Source organism: Lynx rufus, unplaced genomic scaffold (assembly GCF_022079265.1).
Source record: "Lynx rufus isolate CCGP_SWC_20201006 ecotype Redwood Valley unplaced genomic scaffold, mLynRuf1.p SCAF_4, whole genome shotgun sequence".
Lineage (NCBI taxonomy): Eukaryota > Metazoa > Chordata > Mammalia > Carnivora > Felidae > Lynx > Lynx rufus.
In genome coordinates this window covers 39,723,424-39,742,753 of record NW_025814856.1, presented here as the reverse complement: position 1 = coordinate 39,742,753, position 19,330 = coordinate 39,723,424, and the positions used below count along the sequence as shown (strand labels likewise).

At 40.8% G+C, this 19,330-nt stretch overlaps 1 protein-coding gene and 1 non-coding gene across 2 annotated transcripts in view; one reads left to right on the top strand and one right to left on the bottom strand.

Moving 5' to 3' along the window:
* The window catches only part of SHQ1 (SHQ1, H/ACA ribonucleoprotein assembly factor), a 101,601-nt gene that overhangs the window by 40,932 nt on the left and 41,339 nt on the right, over window positions 1-19,330 (top strand). Inside the window, exon 10 of the mRNA XM_047097247.1 lies at window positions 17,309-17,429. Coding sequence (XP_046953203.1) covers window positions 17,309-17,429 — 121 coding nt within the window. The remainder of the gene's footprint in view (window positions 1-17,308; window positions 17,430-19,330) is intronic.
* On the bottom strand, window positions 2,664-2,736 carry TRNAN-GUU (transfer RNA asparagine (anticodon GUU)). Its single transcript has one exon. It is a non-coding gene; the product is annotated as a tRNA-Asn (tRNA).

Sequence of the window (19,330 nt, the reverse complement as noted above, 5' to 3'; positions counted from 1 at the left end):
ATGAATTTGTGTCTACTTATAATTCAAAATGCAATCACACTTTTTATTAGAAAGGTCTGTTGAGTGCCTGCATAGTTTGAAAGTAATGAATAACTCTCCAAATAACTCTCCCCCAAAGAAATATTGATCTTAACTGGAATGAGCTTTCAAAACCAATGTAGCAAGGCTTCAGAATCTACAGAAAATTTCATTATAATGGAATGACTACAATCTGAATTTTTATTTTGTTTGTGTAAGATCTGAATCATGAATTTGCCTTGAGTGACTTCATAGTAGCCTTCCAAGGGATTCTTTACTGGGCCTTTGGCTATTTTCAAGTTTGTGTTCCTTCTCTCACCCCTTCCCCACCTCTGAAAGACTGTGTACGCTGATCTCTTGGTGTTGCTGTATGTCTAATCCAAATTCCTTTAAGGGCAGAAAACCTATGTTGTCCTTTTAAGTATTGTTTTAGCGCTTAACGCAGGACCTTGCGCATGGAGTTTCTTTCCCTGGATCAGTACCCTTTGGGCCACATGATCATCCCCCCTTTTTGTTTCTGTCCTGTTTTAAGCAACTTTTACTTCCTCCTCCCTGTTTCATTCTTTAGGATTAAGTAGGTCGAATCCTTGATGGAAGCATTGCTTGGCTGCTGTTACTCACCAGAATTAAATGAAAAAAGAGATGAAAAGAGAACAGCTTTTCTAATATGCCTTGAAATTTTATTCTGTTTAGAAGTGGTATGGTTTAAGTTGATTATATACTTGTTACTATTTATTAGTTGTGCTAATATCTACATTTCATTAATCTCTATGATGGCGCTCGTCATCTTCTCTGCTCTTGCTGGGCTTTTGAACATATAATGTAACTATTATATGGAAGATGCTGAACATCATGGGAAACAGCTTAGTTTTTTCTCTCAGTTCCCCCTTTGAACTCATTCTCTCTGTTCTTTTATTGTTTCTGGATGGAATATATAACCTATAAATATCATATCACATACACACCTATCTTATATAATAGGTATTCTTTAAATTTTTATGTCACTTTAAATTACAAGAATCTCTTTTAAGTACCTAAAACGTCCTCTTTGAACTTGATTAAAAAAGTAAATCTTCCCTTCCCATCCCCGGCCTGCCTCAGGTTGGGAAGCCAGCACTGGGGGTGGAAGGGGTGGGGGTCCTCTTTGCTGTTCCAGAGCAAGCTTCCACACAGCCACCACAGGCTGCTCCTTCCTGCTTCTCACTGGTGGGCTTTTATCAGGTATGAGTCAGTCACCAGTCTTTGTACCCCACAATTTCTAGGGGTGATAGGTTACACTCTCTAGGGGACTCTCTTAAAATTCCCTTTCTCTTGGTTTATGGTGACCAGAAGGTAGTTCCTCCCCTCCCCCATGGAGGGTGGTTGAAACCCCATAACACTGTAGTTTTATCCAAAGAGATTTTCTGGACTTGTTTTCCTTAAACTCCTGGAGGTCACTGTTGGGCTGAGGGGGGTCATAAATCACCAGTTTTTTGTTCGTCCCTCTGTAACTTTAGCATAGAGAGGTTAGTATCTCTTTTTAAAATATGGGAATACTTGCTATTTGTTTTGTCCTTTGTGGGGCTCATTGGAAATGAGTCAGAAAGAGTCCTGCCTTTCTATGCTCGTATAGTAATAAAAACCGCAGCTGCCATAGTAACTATTTTCTGTGGGCCAGTGCTAGGCTTCATTCCTCAGGTACCTTATCTCATTTTGTCCATTTTGCAGATAGAAGACAAGCTCAGAGAAGTTCAGTCACTTGCCCAGGGTCACACAGCTATTAGTTGGTAGAGCCTAGACTTGACACCGGGTCTATCTGCCTCAAAGTCTATGGCTTTTGATGTGTTGAAATAGTTATAAATGAAATGGTATGAAGCCTGGGATTTGCTTCCGAATAATCCACAAGGGGTTGGGGGAAAGTGGGCCAGGTGCAGGTGAAACAAGGTTGGCCCTCAGTTGGTAGCTGCTTAAAGTTGAGTGATGTAGTTCACTATCCTGTAGTCTCCATTTGCATGTGATTTTCCTTTATAAAAGATTTTTGTTTTTGTTTTTTAAGTGTGCGTTCTTAACCACTGTGCTTAAATTTATTCACCATTTTATGGAAAACATTGTAATTCTTGATCAGACAGTTGTATACATATTTTTTTGGCTAATGAAAACATACGTGTGAAATAATCTTTTTTGGTTCTGTGGGTTTTTTTGTTTTTTAAAGACTTTATTTAAAAAAAATTTTTTTTTTTTTTGAAAGAGTGCACATATGCAAGCAGGGGAGGGACAGAGAGAGAGGGAGAGAGAGTACCTTAAGCCGGCTCCATGCTCAGGGTGGAGCCCAACGCAGGGCTCTCTCAGGACAGTGAGATCATGACCTGAGCCCAAATCAAGAGTTGGATGCTTGGGGCGCCTGGGTGGCGCAGTCGGTTAAGCGTCCGACTTCAGCCAGGTCACGATCTCGCGGTCCGGGAGTTCGAGCCCCGCGTCAGGCTCTGGGCTGACGGCTCAGAGCCTGGAGTCTGTTTCCGATTCTGTGTCTCCCTCTCTCTCTGCCCCTCCCCCGTTCATGCTCTGTCTCTCTCTGTCCCAAAAATAAATAAACGTTGAAGAGTTGGATGCTTAACTGACTGAGCCACCCAGATGCCCCAAAAGATTTTATTTTTAAGTAATCTTTCCACCCACCGTGGGGTTTGAACTCACAGCCCTGAGATCAACAGTCGCATGCTCTACCAACTGAGCCAGTCAGGTGCCCTGGTTCTGTTTTGTTTTTAAGACTATCAGAAACCTACCTTTCTATAAATGTTTGACTTCTGAGGACTCGTAGCCACATGTCAGGCTATAACCCAAGAAACAGCCTTCAGGAGATTAGTTATTGTTGCCACCCAAAAGCTGATTTTGCTTCATATAATTAATAGGCCTATGTATGAGTAATTGTCGGACTTAATCCTCATTTTTTCAGAAATGACTGCCTTACTTAGCCCTTCTGTAAATAGATATAATAGTACATTCTATGTGAAAGATAAGAAGAACCATAGCATGGGGCTTGGGACTGTTCTTTTTCTTTAAGGAAAGCAATTGTCCAAGAAATTGGGGTATGACAAGTATATTGTGTGAATCCGAGTTCTGATGCAACCTTGAAGATAAATGAGTTTTTAGCATTTGAATTCTCTTTAGCCCAAAGTCTTCTTTTTATTGAGTTGTAACAGTTACCCCCAACTTGAAAACTAAAAGGTGAAATCACAAGGATTTTCCCATGTTGACATTTATCTGTATTTAATTTTTATGAGTTCTGTATTATGAAAATTTTATTTTATTACTTTTTTATTTTGAAAGGGAGAGCAAGAGAGTGTGAGTGGGAGAGAGGGGCAGGGGGAGAGAGAGAAACGAATTTTAAGCAGACTCCCTGCTCAGCACAGAGTCTGACAGGTGGCTCGATCCCACGACCCTGGGATCATGGCCTGAGCCAAAATCAAGAGTTGGACACTCAACCAACTGAGCCACTCAGGCACCTGTGTTACGGACATTTTAAAGAATTGTTAGACCTTCTAATGTCACTCCTTAAATACCTGATGTAAAACTAGTTTGCAAGTTATTCAACTATTTGTTGAGCCTTCGCTGTGTCAGGGTGCTCAGCTGAGTCTGGAGGTATGCTTGTGAACAGGGGACATGCAAGTCACGAACTCAGGGAGCTTAAGATTCTCATGGGGCGGGGGCGCGGAATTATACAACTATCAGGTTTTTAAAAAATTGCATTCGTAATAAGTAGTTCAGAGGAGAAATACATTCGGTGAAAATAATAAAGCCGGGGAAACAGACTTGCCTTTAAGTTGTCATTTAAGACATGTAACCTCCCGAAGAAGGGAGCTTCTACATTATTTGACTTTTGATTCTCAGTTCTTACTCCATTTTCCTGTCATTTTAAAGTACTTGTTAATTGGTTGATGAGTTCATCTATTAATTTATTCATTCAACAGTTACTTTGTCGGTACCCACTAAAATGCAATTTATTATGTGTAGAGTAGAGTAACCTGTAAATATAAAGAGCTGCAGAAAGATGAATTAGAACCGTGTACTGTATTTGGGGAGTGCATGCACTCATCAGGGAGCTAAGAAGTCCATCACTGGGGTGCCTGGGTGGCGCAGTCGGTTAAGCGTCCGACTTCAGCCAGGTCACGATCTCGCGGTCCGTGAGTTCGAGCCCCGCGTCGGGCTCTGGGCTGATGGTTCGGAGCCTGGAGCCTGTTTCCGGTTCTGTGTCTCCCTCTCTCTCTGCCCCTCCCCCGTTCATGCTCTGTCTCTCTCTGTCCCAAAAAAAAAAAAAAAAAAAAAAGTTGAAAAAAAAAAAAGAAGTCCATCACAACCACAATACATTGTAGATGGTTGTAAGTATGTTATGTGAGGCACAGACGAAATAGTTCAAAAAAGGAGAGGTGACATTTCACTAGGAATCAGAGAAAGATTCACTTAAGGCATGAGATTTGAATTGGGACTTGAAGGGTGAGTGGTACTTAGACATAGCGGGATGGAGGGGAGTGTTCTAAATGCTGTGAGTGAACAGCATCAAGTGTATAGAATAGCGTTTCCTCAGTGACAATTCCGAGTTGATATCTGAGATTTGGCCTACAGCCTGCGAAATAGTTCCCTTTCCTGGATGAGTTAACTGGCTCACCAGAATGGATTTCTCTAGTTCTTCGTGGTTATCACCTAATTCCCTGCCCCCTATCCAGGAGGAACTTAACTTTCTGTTTTCTTTCTCTCTTGAGTTGTTGTTGAACTTTTCATTTTCTAGCCAGTTCCCCACTGCAGTTAAAATGTTTCTAAGAGTGGAACAGTCCTAGTGCTTTAAGGAAATTTAAATTTTTTTTTTCAACGTTTATTTATTTTTGGGACAGAGAGAGACAGAGCATGAACGGGGGAGAGGCAGAGAGAGAGGGAGACACAGAACCGGAAACAGGCTCCAGGCTCCGAGCCATCAGCCCAGAGCCCGACGCGGGGCTCGAACTCACGGACCGCGAGATCGTGACCTGGCTGAAGTCGGACACTTAACCGACAGCACCACCCAGGTGCCCCAAGGAAATTTAAATAGCATGGAACTCGAATAAAATATTGAAGTACCATCTGTGCCTGTTTGTGCTGACCACTTCCATGGCAAAGAAGGAGGGCCTCAGAGCCCTAGGGCACAGGCCCTGCAGCTCGAGTGTGTGAGAGGGAGGACAGGGCTCTGCTGTGCGGTCACGACTCAGCCAGTCCTTGTCCCCTTTCTCTCCTTGGCTTGTCCTGCCATGTGGCAAAGCAGATTCCTTTTCCTCTCTTCCTCAGAGCCGAAATCTGTGTTCCCAGTCTTTTAAATTGGCACATTCTTTCTGTTTATCCTTACTGTTTGTCCTTGGAGTATTTGTGGGTTTATACACACGCTCCTGTATAGAAGGATATTGTATGTGTGCATAAACATTAAGGTGAAGAAAATAAAATTCCAGTCATCTCCATCGGATTCCTTTTTCCTCTAATAATCCTGTCACTCATTAAGTATTGGTATCACTAGAATTTTAAAAAGTTGCTCTCATGGTAATTTATGGGTTACATTTATATAAAACATTCTTTGTTCTTATAAAATACTCTGTAGAGGGCAGTATTTCCTGTATGGTTTACAAAGATAATTTGCCTTTTAATTGCCATAGATGACTAAGAGTTTATAGTGATTCTGCAAAAAAAAAAAAATCACTTGAAATCTTTGTGTCAGGGTTCTTTGGAAATTTGATTTATATATTAATGCTTGCTGGTAAGTATAGCTCAGAATCAGCTATCTCTTAAATATTACTCATATCTAGTCAATTGAAATTTGCATTATATTTCCTATACTATTTAAGGTAAGTTTTGTTTATTTCTGCAGCTTTAGAGCTCAACAGTGTCAAAAACTAGGTTAGTTATATGGTTTGATATTATGGCTTAAAATTTTTTTCTGTAATTAGTGCCTTTTTAAAATAAATCTAAAGTCAATTTTGAGGGATGCCTGGGTGGCTCATTTGGTTGAGTGTCCTGATTTTGGTTCAGGTCATGATACCAGGGTTATGGGATCAAGCCCTATGTTGGGCTTCGTGCTGAGCTTGGAGACTGGTTGAGATTCTCTCTCTCCCCCACTATGCCTCTCCCCCACTCATGGTCTCTCTCTGTCTCTAAAGTAAAATATAATAAAATAAGTCAGTTTTGAGATTTTTTTATTGATCTGAATTTTTTTTTAATATGACTTTATTGTCAAATTGGTTTCCATACAACACCCAGTTCTCCTCCCAACAGGTGCCCTCCTCAATGCCCATCACCCACTTTCTCCTCCCTCCCACCCCGCCATCAACCCTCAGTTTATTCTCAGTTTTTAAGAGTCTCTTATGGTTTGGCTCCCTCCCTCTCTAACTCTTTTTCCCCTTCCCCTCCCCCATGATCTTCTGTTAAGTTTCTCAGGATCCACATAAGAGTGAAAACGTATGGCATCTGTCTTTCTCTGTATGACTTATTTCACTTAGCATAACACTCTCCAGTTCCATCCACGTTGCTACAGAAGGCCGTATTTCATTCTTTCTCATTGCCAAGTAGTATTCATTGTATATATAAACCACAACTTCTTTACCCATTCATCAGTTGATGGACATTTAGGCTCTTTCCATAATTTGGCTATTGTTGAAAGTGCTGCTGTAAACATTGGGGTACAAGTGCCCCTATGCATCAGCACTCCTGTATCCCTTGGGTAAATTCTTAGCAGTGCTATTGCTGGGTCATAGGGTAGATATTGATCTGAATTTTTAAGGAGGTAACTTTAATTTCTTTAAGAGGACAAAGGCAGAAAATTGTATATATTTAAAGACAGATTTGGGAGAACAAAGAAGAAACATTTTATTTGATCCTAATGAATCAAGGTCCTATTGCACAGTAATAGCAACAGGCCTAGATGAGGTTAGTTGAAAAGTACTTCACATGTTGTCTGGAAAACATGGAAGATTTGTATTCTTGCAATTTAGAGTTCTTTAAATAGGAATTAATACTGAAAAATAACGAGCAGGAGACATTTATGCAACATAAATAAATCAAACCCCTTCTCTGTGCAAGGCATCATAACAGAATCAGCTAAGAGTTATAGGAATATATATCACTTGGCCTTAGCTTTTTTTTTTTTTTTTTTTTTTTTTTTAAATTTTGTTTTTCAACATTTATTTATTTTTGGGACAGAGAGAGACAGAGCATGAACGGGGGAGGGGCAGAGAGAGAGACACAGAATCGGAAACAGGCTCCAGGTTCTGAGCCATCAGCCCAGAGCCTGATGTGGGGCTCGAACTCACGGACCGCGAGATCGTGACCTGGCTGAAGTCGGACGCTTAACCGACTGCGCCACCCAGGCGCCCCTTGGCCTTAGCTTTTAAGGAGTTTATTATGTAATAGGAATGATAAGACAAAGGTAAGATACAAAATACAAGGATTTACAAGTTACAAAAGAGAAAATCCATTAGGAAGATACCTTAAATGAACTCATAGGCCAAATCCAAATCTGTACTGTATGTGACCTATGAGCCGAAAATGCTTTTTACATCTTTAGATGTTGAACACAAAATCAAAATAGTGTTTCATGACACACGTAAATTATATGGAATTCAGATTTTAGTGCTCATAAATAAAGCTTTATTGGAATACATTCGTGCTCATTCACTTTATATTGTTTATGGCTACTTTTGGGATATAATGGCAGAGTTGAGCAGTTGAAACATATTATGTGACCTGCTGAGCCAAAATATTTACTCTTCGGCTCTTTACAGAAAAAATGTGCCTACCCTTGCTCTAGATATACATACATACACAGTTGGAGGAGAGCCTTTCTGAGTGAGCGGAAGTCTTTGGCTGTCTTCCATCCTAAACAGTGGCCAGTGTTGAAGGGAATCATTTCAGCTTTTTCTTGTCCTCCCCAGAGGGTGAGAAGTAGCTAATCTTGCTTGTTCCCATGAGAGTAAGGCCCTCAACACTAGGAGAAGCGAATTGAGATGCCTACTTGTCCAGACGGGTAAGTGAATGACAATGGCGGGACTTAAGACAGTCTGGAGTAATGAGGCCTGTGTGAGCCTGGGACATACATGCTCCATTTGTAGCCTGTTGTTGCCATGTGGAAAGGTAGCATTGCCAATTTGGGGACTTGAAAAAAAGAATTAGAAAGCAGTGATCTTTAAGATAAAATTTTTCAAAAGTCTAAGTATTAGCAATGAAGTAGAGGTTGTCAATAATACTCTAAGAGCCATAGCATGTCTCATTGCCCAAGTCAGCCTGTGTGGGTCCCAGGTTTTTCATTTGGACTCCCAGGCATTCCAAGTGCCAGGCTGTTTTTCTCACACCCTCCTGCATCTGCCAGTTTCCAGCTGTGTTGAGGGCTTGTGCCAGATCTCTGCTCTTTCAGTCCCAGCTTGAAGCTGAGTCTCATCCCCGTGGGTTCCAGGAGTAGATTGGAGAAGGATGTGGGAGATAATCTTCATTACCTAAATAGCTATGCCCAGAAACCTTAAAAAACAAAAACAAAAAAACAAGGCAGATCCCTTACCTTTCTTTCCATTTACTTTGTGTTACTCTTGAGAGCCAGAGCCTTGTCAGGATGAAGGGGATGGGTCACAGGATTCTAGTACCACACCTCCCTGTGACCCCCATAGGGTGGGTGCTTTTGAGTAGAAGTGAGGGGAGGGCTTGATAAGGAAGAAGCAAACGCACAGGCCTAATGATCCTGAATGACCTGTTGTCTTCCTTCCCTTGTCATCTGTAAAGTATTCACACGGTCATTGTCTCATTTCCTTCCCTTAGCAGTTCTCAAGAATGTCCCCCTCTGTTGACACATGTGGAAACAGATTCAGATTAAGTACCAAGCAGCTAAGAAATGACACCAGGAGCAAGCAGACCGGGGCTGCATAACTGTTCCACACGGAACAGGTGAAATTGTTACATCACTTTTACATCAGAGGGAAATTAGCTAGGACTGCACAAAGATTATTTATGTGTAGCTTTTTTTCTTTTTTTAAGTTTATTTCTATTTGAGAGGGACAGAGACAGCGCAATTGGGGGAGGGGCAGAGAGCTATAGAGAGAGGATCCCAAGCAGGCTCCAAGCTGCCAGTGCATGAGAGAGATCTTGACCTCAGCTGAAACCAAGAGTGGGACACTTAACCGACTAAGCCACCTAGGTGCCCCTATGTGTAGCTTTTTAGTGATCTTTCTTTAGCCTTTTATAGCGTGGGACCAGAATTCTAAGATCTAAATTTCATTATCAAAACTCTATGTAACCTTTTAATGTACATTAAACTTACATGTAGATACAGATACCTAACCATTTTTACTAAATTATATTTGTTATACTTGATTAAAATGTAAAGAAGTGTAACTCAGTTCTACCAGCGTGCACCTCATTTAGCAGTAAGCATGCTGTCACTGTAGCACATTGCTGTTTTCCTGAGGTTTGGGAATTCCTCTCTTGAGGTACTCCTCCCTAGGTCATATCCCCAGAAAGGACTCAGAAGGCTTTTCAGGCTGGGTTTGTTTTTTCTTCCTATGAGCCATTTGCGGAATCCACTTGTCTTTCGTCCTATATGTTCTTTTTGACTTTATGCACAGTTTTAGCTTTCCCAGTTCTAAACTAAATTAAATCCATAGAATGAGTCAGAACTGTGACTATTAGGTAGTATCTATTGGAAAAATAAAGTCTCATAGTGTGAATAGTCAACAACAAGAATTTATTTGAAATCGAACTACCAGGCATTGACATACAAGCTGTACTCATAAGGTGCAACAGTTGACGTTTTGCCCACAGAATTACATAATTTTAGATTCTTCTTATTTTTTTTAAAGGTTTAGATTTAAAAGCAACTGTTTCCAGAGCTTTTTCCCGTGAATCTTCAGCTTTTTAACCTTTTCTACCTTTGTAGAAAGGTTTTTTTTTTTGTAATGTTCTATCTTAAATTTGGATGCCCAGTTCTTAATTTCAGAAGAAATTAGAAATTAGTCATGCCTCCATTATGCAATTTTGATGACATCCTGCTATGTATTTCTAGACTGAAGCAACCACTACTTTGACAGGTGACTTGAAGGAAAATGGAGTTAATGTCAAGGCTGTCCTTTCAAACCAGCAAACCTTGTAGGAATTGTTAGAGCAGAAAAGGCAAAAGGCAGCCTTGGGTTAAATCTACTACTTGAACTTTTGATGGTACAGTGATACGAGGAAGTTGGCACAGCTGTGTTCTTTCTTGTCAGGGAATAGACATAATAAGGGAAGGCACAGATAAACTGTATATCTCACATGTGTTGTGACTTAATAACATAAATCCATAGATCACATACAGGTTTGACAACTAGACACTGACTGAGCAGTTTGGCCAGATGTTTCTAAACTTGGGCTTTATGTACTCCAGACCACATTAACAACTAGCCTTATTGAACAGACTCCTACAGTTTGTCAGACACTGTGCTAGCCCAGGGAAGAAAGGTGAGGAGGTGCCATGTTTCTTTTGCTGTCCAGGAGTTCACCACACCAGGTGATAAATACTGACATGGTATTTATTGCATATGGTGGCTGGGAGGCAGAAGTACTTATTTTCAACTCCTGACTTACTTTCAAATCCTACAGTTGCTTCCTAACTGTCATCTTGGCCAGCTCCATGTCCTTGAGCCTCACTTTTCTTTATGAAGTGAGGAAGGAAGTACCTAATTGGAAGGGTTAAACGATGTGGAAAGTACTCGGTGTAGAGCAGGTAGGTAGCTACTAACTCCCATATTAGATGTGCCAGCCATCTGGCACCAACCTGAGGGAGTGTTGGAATCCTATTCCTAGAAGAGGTACTGCCTGATCTGAGACTTGACGGTGAATTGGGGTCGCACTTGGGGTTGTTTTCCCCAGGCAAAAGATGTATCTACAAAGTGTTTGTTTGCTTTGTGTCAATTTTGTTTGTGGCTATAATAACAATACATGTAATTCTAAGAACTAACAATGTTTAAAAAACTGGCACAGGATTATAAATTGTGCTCAAAATAGTAACTCTTATTGCTTCATACGTGTTTCTTATTACAATTCCGAAATGCAAGAGCCTAAATAGCTATATGCGGAATTTGAGAATAAAAAAAAAAAACCCGATAAAATGGATTGAAAAGCTTTCTTAAAGCTGAATTTAATGTATGTTTGTGTTAATTGTTAGGGACTTGACTTTAAGCTACTTCCTAACAGGGCCTGGTATTGAAGCAAATTACCACACTTTGATTCTCTTAATTTTGATTAATTTGACACAATTACCCTATCATCCCTTTTTATGGTTAATAATCTATGAAAATTAATGTTAGAAGTAATTCATAAGTTATCCCTCCTGATAATGTGGTCTCATCAAAATCCCAGCAATCTAACTGATATATACTAAGTTGTGCATTTTAAGATGATAGCAATGTTGGCTTTTATTTTGAGATGATTTTATAAATAAATACCAAGCAGTGTTTCCCTTCAAGTATTCCCAGTAACCACCTCTTTTTCCTTTACTCTGATTGGCCTCTTGTCTTATATAGCTCAAAACTCTAAAGGGTAGAACTAGATACTCAGAAAACAACAGCCATATAGCTATAATGTATCAGTAGTTGAAAAGAAATTTAGGTCTTACTATATAGAGTTAGCAATTGATAGTTTTTTCTTTTGCTGACTTTTAGCCAGAAAAAAAAAAAAATCCACTATTCTGATAATCTGTTAGTGATGGGAGCCCTGTCTTTTAAGTGCTTACAACCATGAGCTGGTCTGTCAGTAAGACATTATTGCCAAACCTGATCTATTAATAGGGAGATTTCAAGTAGCCAGTGTCTTCTAGTTTACAATAGCTTAGTCTTGTTTCTCTTTTAAGATCTATAAACCTGAAATGCCACATATGTCAGAACAGGAAAACACTGCTCTTAATTTACCTACTGTTTAAAGGAAAGCTGGAGAATGAGTAGCCAGAGAATGTGTTAAATACTGTTCACTGCCCACCTGCTTGTTGACTGGCATCCCTGTTTTCTTTATGTTTCTCTTTGTTGCTATTGTGCATTTTTCCTGAGGTAAAACGTTCATGGCCCTTGTCATTTATAATACCAGGATACTGATTTTAAACTGCCTTCACAAATGAACAAGAGATCTTGGTCCCAGAAGCCTTTCTTCCATGGTTACTGTTGGCTTAAGGAAAGACCACGTCTATCTGGAGAATCCCTAACTCTCTGGAGATACAACATCTTGGAGAGGCCTGTTGGGGCATTGCTGTAGTGACAGTAGTTACTGTGGTTACTGTGCAAAGCACCTTCTTTTTTTTTCCTGCTTTGGACCAGGCAGTGAACTAGCTGAAAATGGTCAATTTTCTCCAGTCCCGTTCAGCAGAAAAAATGTTCTCAGACTGAGGCCTGAGAAGTTTTTTTATACCTGTATGCTCTGTGATGAGCCCACAACTGGGTGAAGCCCCTCAGGAGCCAGGTACTTTGAGTCCCCGAAGGCTTCTGGCCACTGGTCCTGTCAGAGCTTGGAGCAAGGCCAGTTTTTTTCTTTGCTGATCGCTATTAGATAAGTGGTTGACAACCTGAGAGAAAGAGCAGTCAATACAACAGAGACAGAAAAACCTGCAAGCTTCCTGAATCTCTTGGCTGTGTGGCTGTAGTCTGTGGCGGTTTAGTGAGAACAAAAGAGATCAAGTATGACCTTGGGGTAACAATACACATTGTTGGGGAGAGGATAATTTAAATGTACTTATTGTTCTAGATTGTCAACTGCCAGTAGCCCAGTTCTCTTTTACCTTTTTTTGTCACACAGCTTACCGTGAAAATACTTTGAATGAGACCTGCAGTGACAACACGGCTTTTGGGGAACGCACAACTTTTCTTTTCAAAACTGCCTTGCATGTGATTTTCTAAAATTACCTGATCTAAATGTTGCCTCTCTGTGGTTCAAAACTACAACTTATAAGAAAATTTAAATATGAATTAAAACTTTTTAGCATTCTTGCCACTATTTCAAGGGTTGGCTGTGTGGCCAAATGTGTCTAACTTTTTGTTAAATAAATGTTTATTGTGGAGAAGCTTGAAAACAGGGGAAAGTTTAAAGCAGCAGCAACAACTGTAATCCCACATGTCAAACAGTGGTGGGCACACACAGGCACTTAGATATGTTCAGTGAATGTAGAGATAAACTGTAATATTATTCAAGCGTATATATGTTTAAGGGTTTTTTTCTATGTGTATTTGCCTTTGTTTTTTTTAAAGAAAGTAGGGATTAAAACATGCAAGTAAAATGTAACTTCTCTTTAAAAAAAAAAGATTATTTTTGACATTTCTTGTATTATTATTCTTCTGTGATAATGAAGATGTGAATTTGCCCATGGCCCTTAGCAGGGGGGCAACCTTACTTTAGGCATGTCTGCTAACGGAAGCTATAGAATTTCATTAGGGGAGTGGTTGCTATGGATTTTCATTAAACACATGACCTTACTTCCATACCCTTCTTAAGTAAAAATCCTTGGAGTCAGGCCTCTTATCCTTGCACAGCTGTGTTTAGGCCTGTGCACCTCATCCTTAGGACACCTGTCTCCCCATCCCTGGTTACACTCTTCTTCCCAGCTCACCTGCCTACTCTCCCCATTTCCCATCTGCTCCAGTCTAATGATCTTTTCTTGTTGTTCCCTGAATCTACCCCATTTTACGTCTCCTTTCTGCTCCATTTCACACCATCCTTCAAGCCAGTGCATCTCCCATTTTTCCCATTTTTCTTCACTCGCTGAATTATTTACTGTGAGGTCTTGCTCCAAATCCTGCATTTTTTTTTTTTAAGTTTACTTATTTTCAGAGAGAGAGAACACAAGGGGGGAAGAAACGGGGGGGGGGGGGGTAGAGAGAGAATCTCAAGAAGGCTCTGCACTGTCAGCACAGAGCCTGATGCGGGGCTCCAACTCACAAACCATGAGATCATGACTTGAGCCAAAATCAAGAGTTGGTCTCTTAACCTACTGAGCCACCCAGGCGCTGTCTCCACCTCCCCCCGCCCCCAAATCCTGCACTTTCTATTAATCGGCTTGACAGTATTCTGGGGTGTCACACTGTAGAAGGGCTTTTGTAAGTTTAAAGTAAATACTTTTTCGTTTCTGATTTCAGGGTGTGTGTGTGTCTGTTTTTGGTAAAGATACATGGTTAACTTTTTAAAACCTTCAGTTGGTAGTTATAAAAGTAAACTCCTTCTCCCTGGACCCCTGCCCCCCATAAAAGAGAGAGAAAGAAAGTAAGAAATTGGCATATGCTTACCCTGACATTTTCTTCTCTGTGGCAATTAAAACTGTTTGAGAAATCCTTAGACTTTAGGGGTGCCTGGGTGCCTCAGTCATTTTAGCCTCTGACTCTTGATTTCAGCTTAGGTCACGATCTCCTGGTTTGTGGGATCAAGCCCTGCATGGAGCTCTGTACTTAGAGTGGAGCCTGCTTAAGATTCTCTCTCTGCTCTTCCCCCCTCGTGTTCTCTCTCTCTCTCTCTCTCTTTCTCTCTCTCTCATACACACACACACACACATAAACATTAAAACACATTCTTACACTTTAGTTAGTTCTCTCTTGATTTTTTTTCTTCTTGGGTTAATGTGGCTAACTTGGTTTCATCACTTCTGTGAGTTTTGATTGTATTTCGTGCCTCCTGTCATCAAACTGTGCATACAGCATTACATAGGCATGTAATGAAAATAGGCCTGCCGTGGGGGGATTCACATGAATCATTTGATATAGTTAATCTGGGCCACTGTGATATATCACAGTTCTGGCCGTGACTTAGCCAAATATAGTTTTAGGCCTTCAAAGTATTTGTTTCTCTTACCCAGTTGAGCATTGGGGTTTTTATTGGCATTCTTCCCATCTGCACGTGAGGAAGCCACATAGTTAAAATTTTTGAATAAGTGACGGCTCCTGCTTTGAACGTACTATTTAACTCCTGAGTAATAAAAATGTGCTGTAGACGGAGTGGGCCATGAACGTATGGGTAGTGTAGCACGGTGGCTCGCTACAAGCTGATGAGTTCGGAATTTGGATCCTGTAAATACCTTATCAACCTTGAGCCTCAGGTTCTGCTTCTGTGAAATGAGCAGGGGGACTGTGGGGAGAATCATCTCTTTCTTTTCCACATTCCTTTGCAGGGTTCAGTAAAGAGCTCTGAAGACTAGGAAGTGAGCCGAGGCTCCCTGAAGGGTGAAGTCTTAATGCTAGGCCGTGAAGGCAGGCTGAGATGTTATTCATTTTCTAATCCATAGAAAAGGCATAGCAGGTATGGGAGCCAGTTGAGCACAGGACTTTGAAAGCATGTACAGAGAGGGGACTTGAGGAAAGCAGTGCATAAAAAAGTGTGTCAGAGGTCTAGAAGGACAGTCTGGAATGCAAGGGAGGAGGAGGAAGATACTATAATCCAGGCATGAGGTGTTGAGAGTACAGGTGAGGATAATTGCCCAGGGAGTTGTGGGGAAAGGGCAGCTACAAGGGCATATTCAGGAAGAATCCTCAGGGCTGGTGTGTGGTGCTGTGGATGAGAGGAATTGCAAGGGTGTAAGGCAGGCGAGAACTGTGTCATTCATTCATTCATTCATTCATTCATTCTTAAGATACTGAAATTGACAGTCTGCTGCTCCAAGGTTCTGTTCTAGGTATTGGGGACTAATCCCTAAATAAAACAGAAGTTCCTGCTCTTTTGAAGTGTATTTTCTAGTGTTAATTGTGTTAAAATTTTAGTGGCAGCAATTTTGGCACCTTGAGATGTCATTATCTAGCTCATGATTCTTTTATCCTGTCTAAAAGTCAACTGGGAAATGTCGATTTAAGCATATCCAATACCTTCAGGAAATCAATAGACAGTATTTTTATGTTTCAGGACTGTAAAGATACGAATGGAACTGTTAAACTGAAAATGCTGTATTTTACTGATCAAAGGAGGTCGGGCTACTATACATTTAGTAATTTGCCTCATAGTTTATACATTTCAGGGAATGTCATGAAGTTGGGACACCTAGGGACTTGTTGAGTTGTCAGAGGTTCCTTTGGTAAGCTTTTGGTGGCATTAAAATTAGGTTCATTCACTAACCAGGAGGAAGTAATTAGATTGAACAAGAAAGACTTTAGTACTTGATGGCTTTTTTCCAAGAGATTTTGTCAGCTTATTTTTGAATGAGTGCTGTGATATTTTAGTTTTCAGCCTCAATTTTCCTCAGTTCTTTAAGGTGAAAAAATTTTAAGCTAATACCAGATAACTCCTTGACAAAAAATGTTGACATAAGAAATAAAGAGGCTTAAAAACCAGAATATAATTTTTCATGGTGTTTTGAAAGCTTGAATTAGAAGAACATTTTATAATTAAAACTATGGTGCATTTAAATATTCATTTAGTTTGGAGAACTTTCCTTGTACCTAGTTGTATTTCATAGTGTTTTTATGGTAAGCACAGTTAATCTGCTATAGAAATAGAGCATAAGAATTACTCATAATTCTTTTTTTTTTTTTTTTTTTTTTCAACGTTTATTTATTTTTGGGACAGAGAGAGACAGAGCATGAACGGGGGAGGGGCAGAGAGAGAGGGAGACACAGAATCGGAAACAGGCTCCAGGCTCTGAGCCATCAGCCCAGAGCCTGACGCGGGGCTCGAACTCACGGACCGCGAGATCGTGACCTGGCTGAAGTCGGACGCTTAACAGACTGCGCCACCCAGGCGCCCCAATAATTCTTTTTTTTAATGTTTGTTTATTTTTGAGAGAAAAAGACAGAGAGAGAGAGGGCGGGGGGAGAGACAGATTGAGAGGAGGATGGGCAGAGAGAGGGAGACACAGAATCCTAAGCAGGCTCCAGGCTCTGAGCTGTCAGCACAGAGCCTGATGTGGGGCTCTTAATCCCGCTTTCTCAGTTTGTAGCATGCACCCTGAAAGAGCACCTACTTTTCAGGAGAGAGGGAGAGAGAGAATCCCAAGCAGGATCTACACTGTCTGCACAGAGCCCCATGTGGAGCTTGAACTCACAAACCGTAAGATCATGACCTGAGCCCAAGTTGGATGCTCGACCAACTGAGCTGAGTCCCCCCCAGGTGCTCCTACTCATAATTCTTAATGAAGGAAATAAAGAGCTTTGGGCTTTATAGTACTGATAAGATTTTATGCAATAAAGGAGTGTTAAAAATATTCTAGAAACATGGTTAAGTTTCTTAACTGATATATGTATGTTACCTTGCAGTATCTGATTTTCTCAGTTTAAGATAATCAAATGTTTTTTTCTTATGAATGACTTGATTTTTTAAAAATTTCCTTTAGGTAAAAGTGCAGTTTTAAAATGTCTACTGGATGTTCACAAAATTTTTCAGGAAAATGACCCAGCTTACATTCTGAATGATCTCTACATCTCAGACTACTGTGTGTGGATTCAGAAAGCCAAGTAAGTTTTGAGTTACTTATGAATTTTATATGCCCCCATTTCTGGAATACCTCCTGACCCAGGAGGAAGAAAATGAAATAGCCTGGGAGACAAGTTGTAATGAAAAAGAATACTCCATCTAGATACCAAATGCTTTAAAAAGTGACTAGATCAACATGGGGAGCTTGGCAAATTGGCTTTGGGAAAGGTACAGATGGTAAAAATTTTACTGGAAAACATGGTTATAGCCTAGAAAGTAGATGTGAGAACAGACAGTTCTGATTGGTTGTGGCTATGCTATTGACTGTCCAATATGAAATCTCAAGATTTCATACGTGGGTGTCCAGACTTGTGTCTTTGGTGTACTCACAGTGGGCTGTGAGTGTGTGTGTATGCATGTGGGGGCACCTTGTGCAAACTCCATTAAGACACCAGCCTAATCAGCCGTCATCCTGGTGAGAGTTGTGCACTCATTGGCGAACCACTGGCTTACAGAATCTGTTACACAGAGTATAAAAAGTACAACCTTCAATGCTTCATGTGATGATTCTTGGTAACACTGGTATCTACGGGTCTGAACTCTCACAAATAGGCTCCTTGCACGTGGTATGTAAGATTTTAAAAAAGCGTTTACCATTTCCTCCCTCAGAGAGGGAGTTTAATAAGTTTATTAAGTTTAAAAGGAGGTGAGCTTTTAGGGTGCCTGGGTGGCTCATTTGGTTAGGCATCCAACTCTTGACTTCGGCTCAGGTCATGATCTCACGGTTCATGAGTTTGAGCCCTGCATCTGGCTCACTGCTGTCAGTGCAGAGCCCACTTTGGATCCTCTGTTTCCTGTCTCTCACTGCCCCTCCCCTACTTGCTTCCTGTCTCTGTCTTAAATAAAAATAAACTTAAAAACTGAACTTTTCTCTTGTGAAGAGGTTCAACAGACGTATGCAAATTAACCATTTCAGTAGCAGGAGACGATTAACTGAGAGCATACAAACAGAGCTGTTGATGAGAACGCTTCTTACGGGTTATGGGGAATGGTGGCACAGTATCACTCGTGACTTAGAAGAAAAACAGCCACGATAGTTGTACTGTTGCTGTGATTGGTAAATGAGTGCTTTAGCATGCCTTTAATGCCTGTTTTGAGTGAGCCATTATATAGAATTCACTTTTGGCCTCTGTTCACGGGGAAGCAGCCCTAATGCCGAGTGAGATGAGAAAACCTTGTGGCCATACCTGTGGTCGGGAAAAGCTGACGGTCTGCTCAGCATAACGCCTAATACCATACAGCAGGTGGTGGTGGGGTCTGTGGTGGAAATCTCAATGGCTCCAGATGGAGAATTGCATCTTTGACCCCTGAGGTCATCATGGCGTGTCATCACTCCCGTTTGATCCTCCTGCTAATTGAGCTTGTCAGGTACCCTGCTGCCATTTCCTGTTGTTTTCATAATAAAATTAAATTGAAATAGTCTATTTGTGTGGGTTTAGATTTTTCTTGTTCCCTTCAGGGTGAGGATTTTATAAACATGCAGTGAGCACTGAGGTTTGTTGTGAGGATCCCATTTCTAGGAGTGCCTCCTTTCTCTATGGCATTCCTCATTAACTAGAGAAAAGATTGTGTTCCATTAAAGTAGAAGGGCGTGTGCCCCTGTGTGCATGTGGGGATTACCACACCTCCTTGCGCTTAAAAAATCCTTTTTCCCTTGGTTTTAAGTTGCACTTATCTTCCTAATAATTGTTATGATAATACTAATTTTTTCAAAGAGATAATGGATTGGGAAATGAGACAGAAGAGGGATACCAGCAGGAGCTCTTCATACTACTTTTTTTTTTTTTTAATGTTTATTTATTTTGAGAGTGGGGGGAGAGACAGCCAAGCAGACAGAGAATCTCAAGCAGGCCCTGAACTGACAGCACGGAGCCCAACGTGG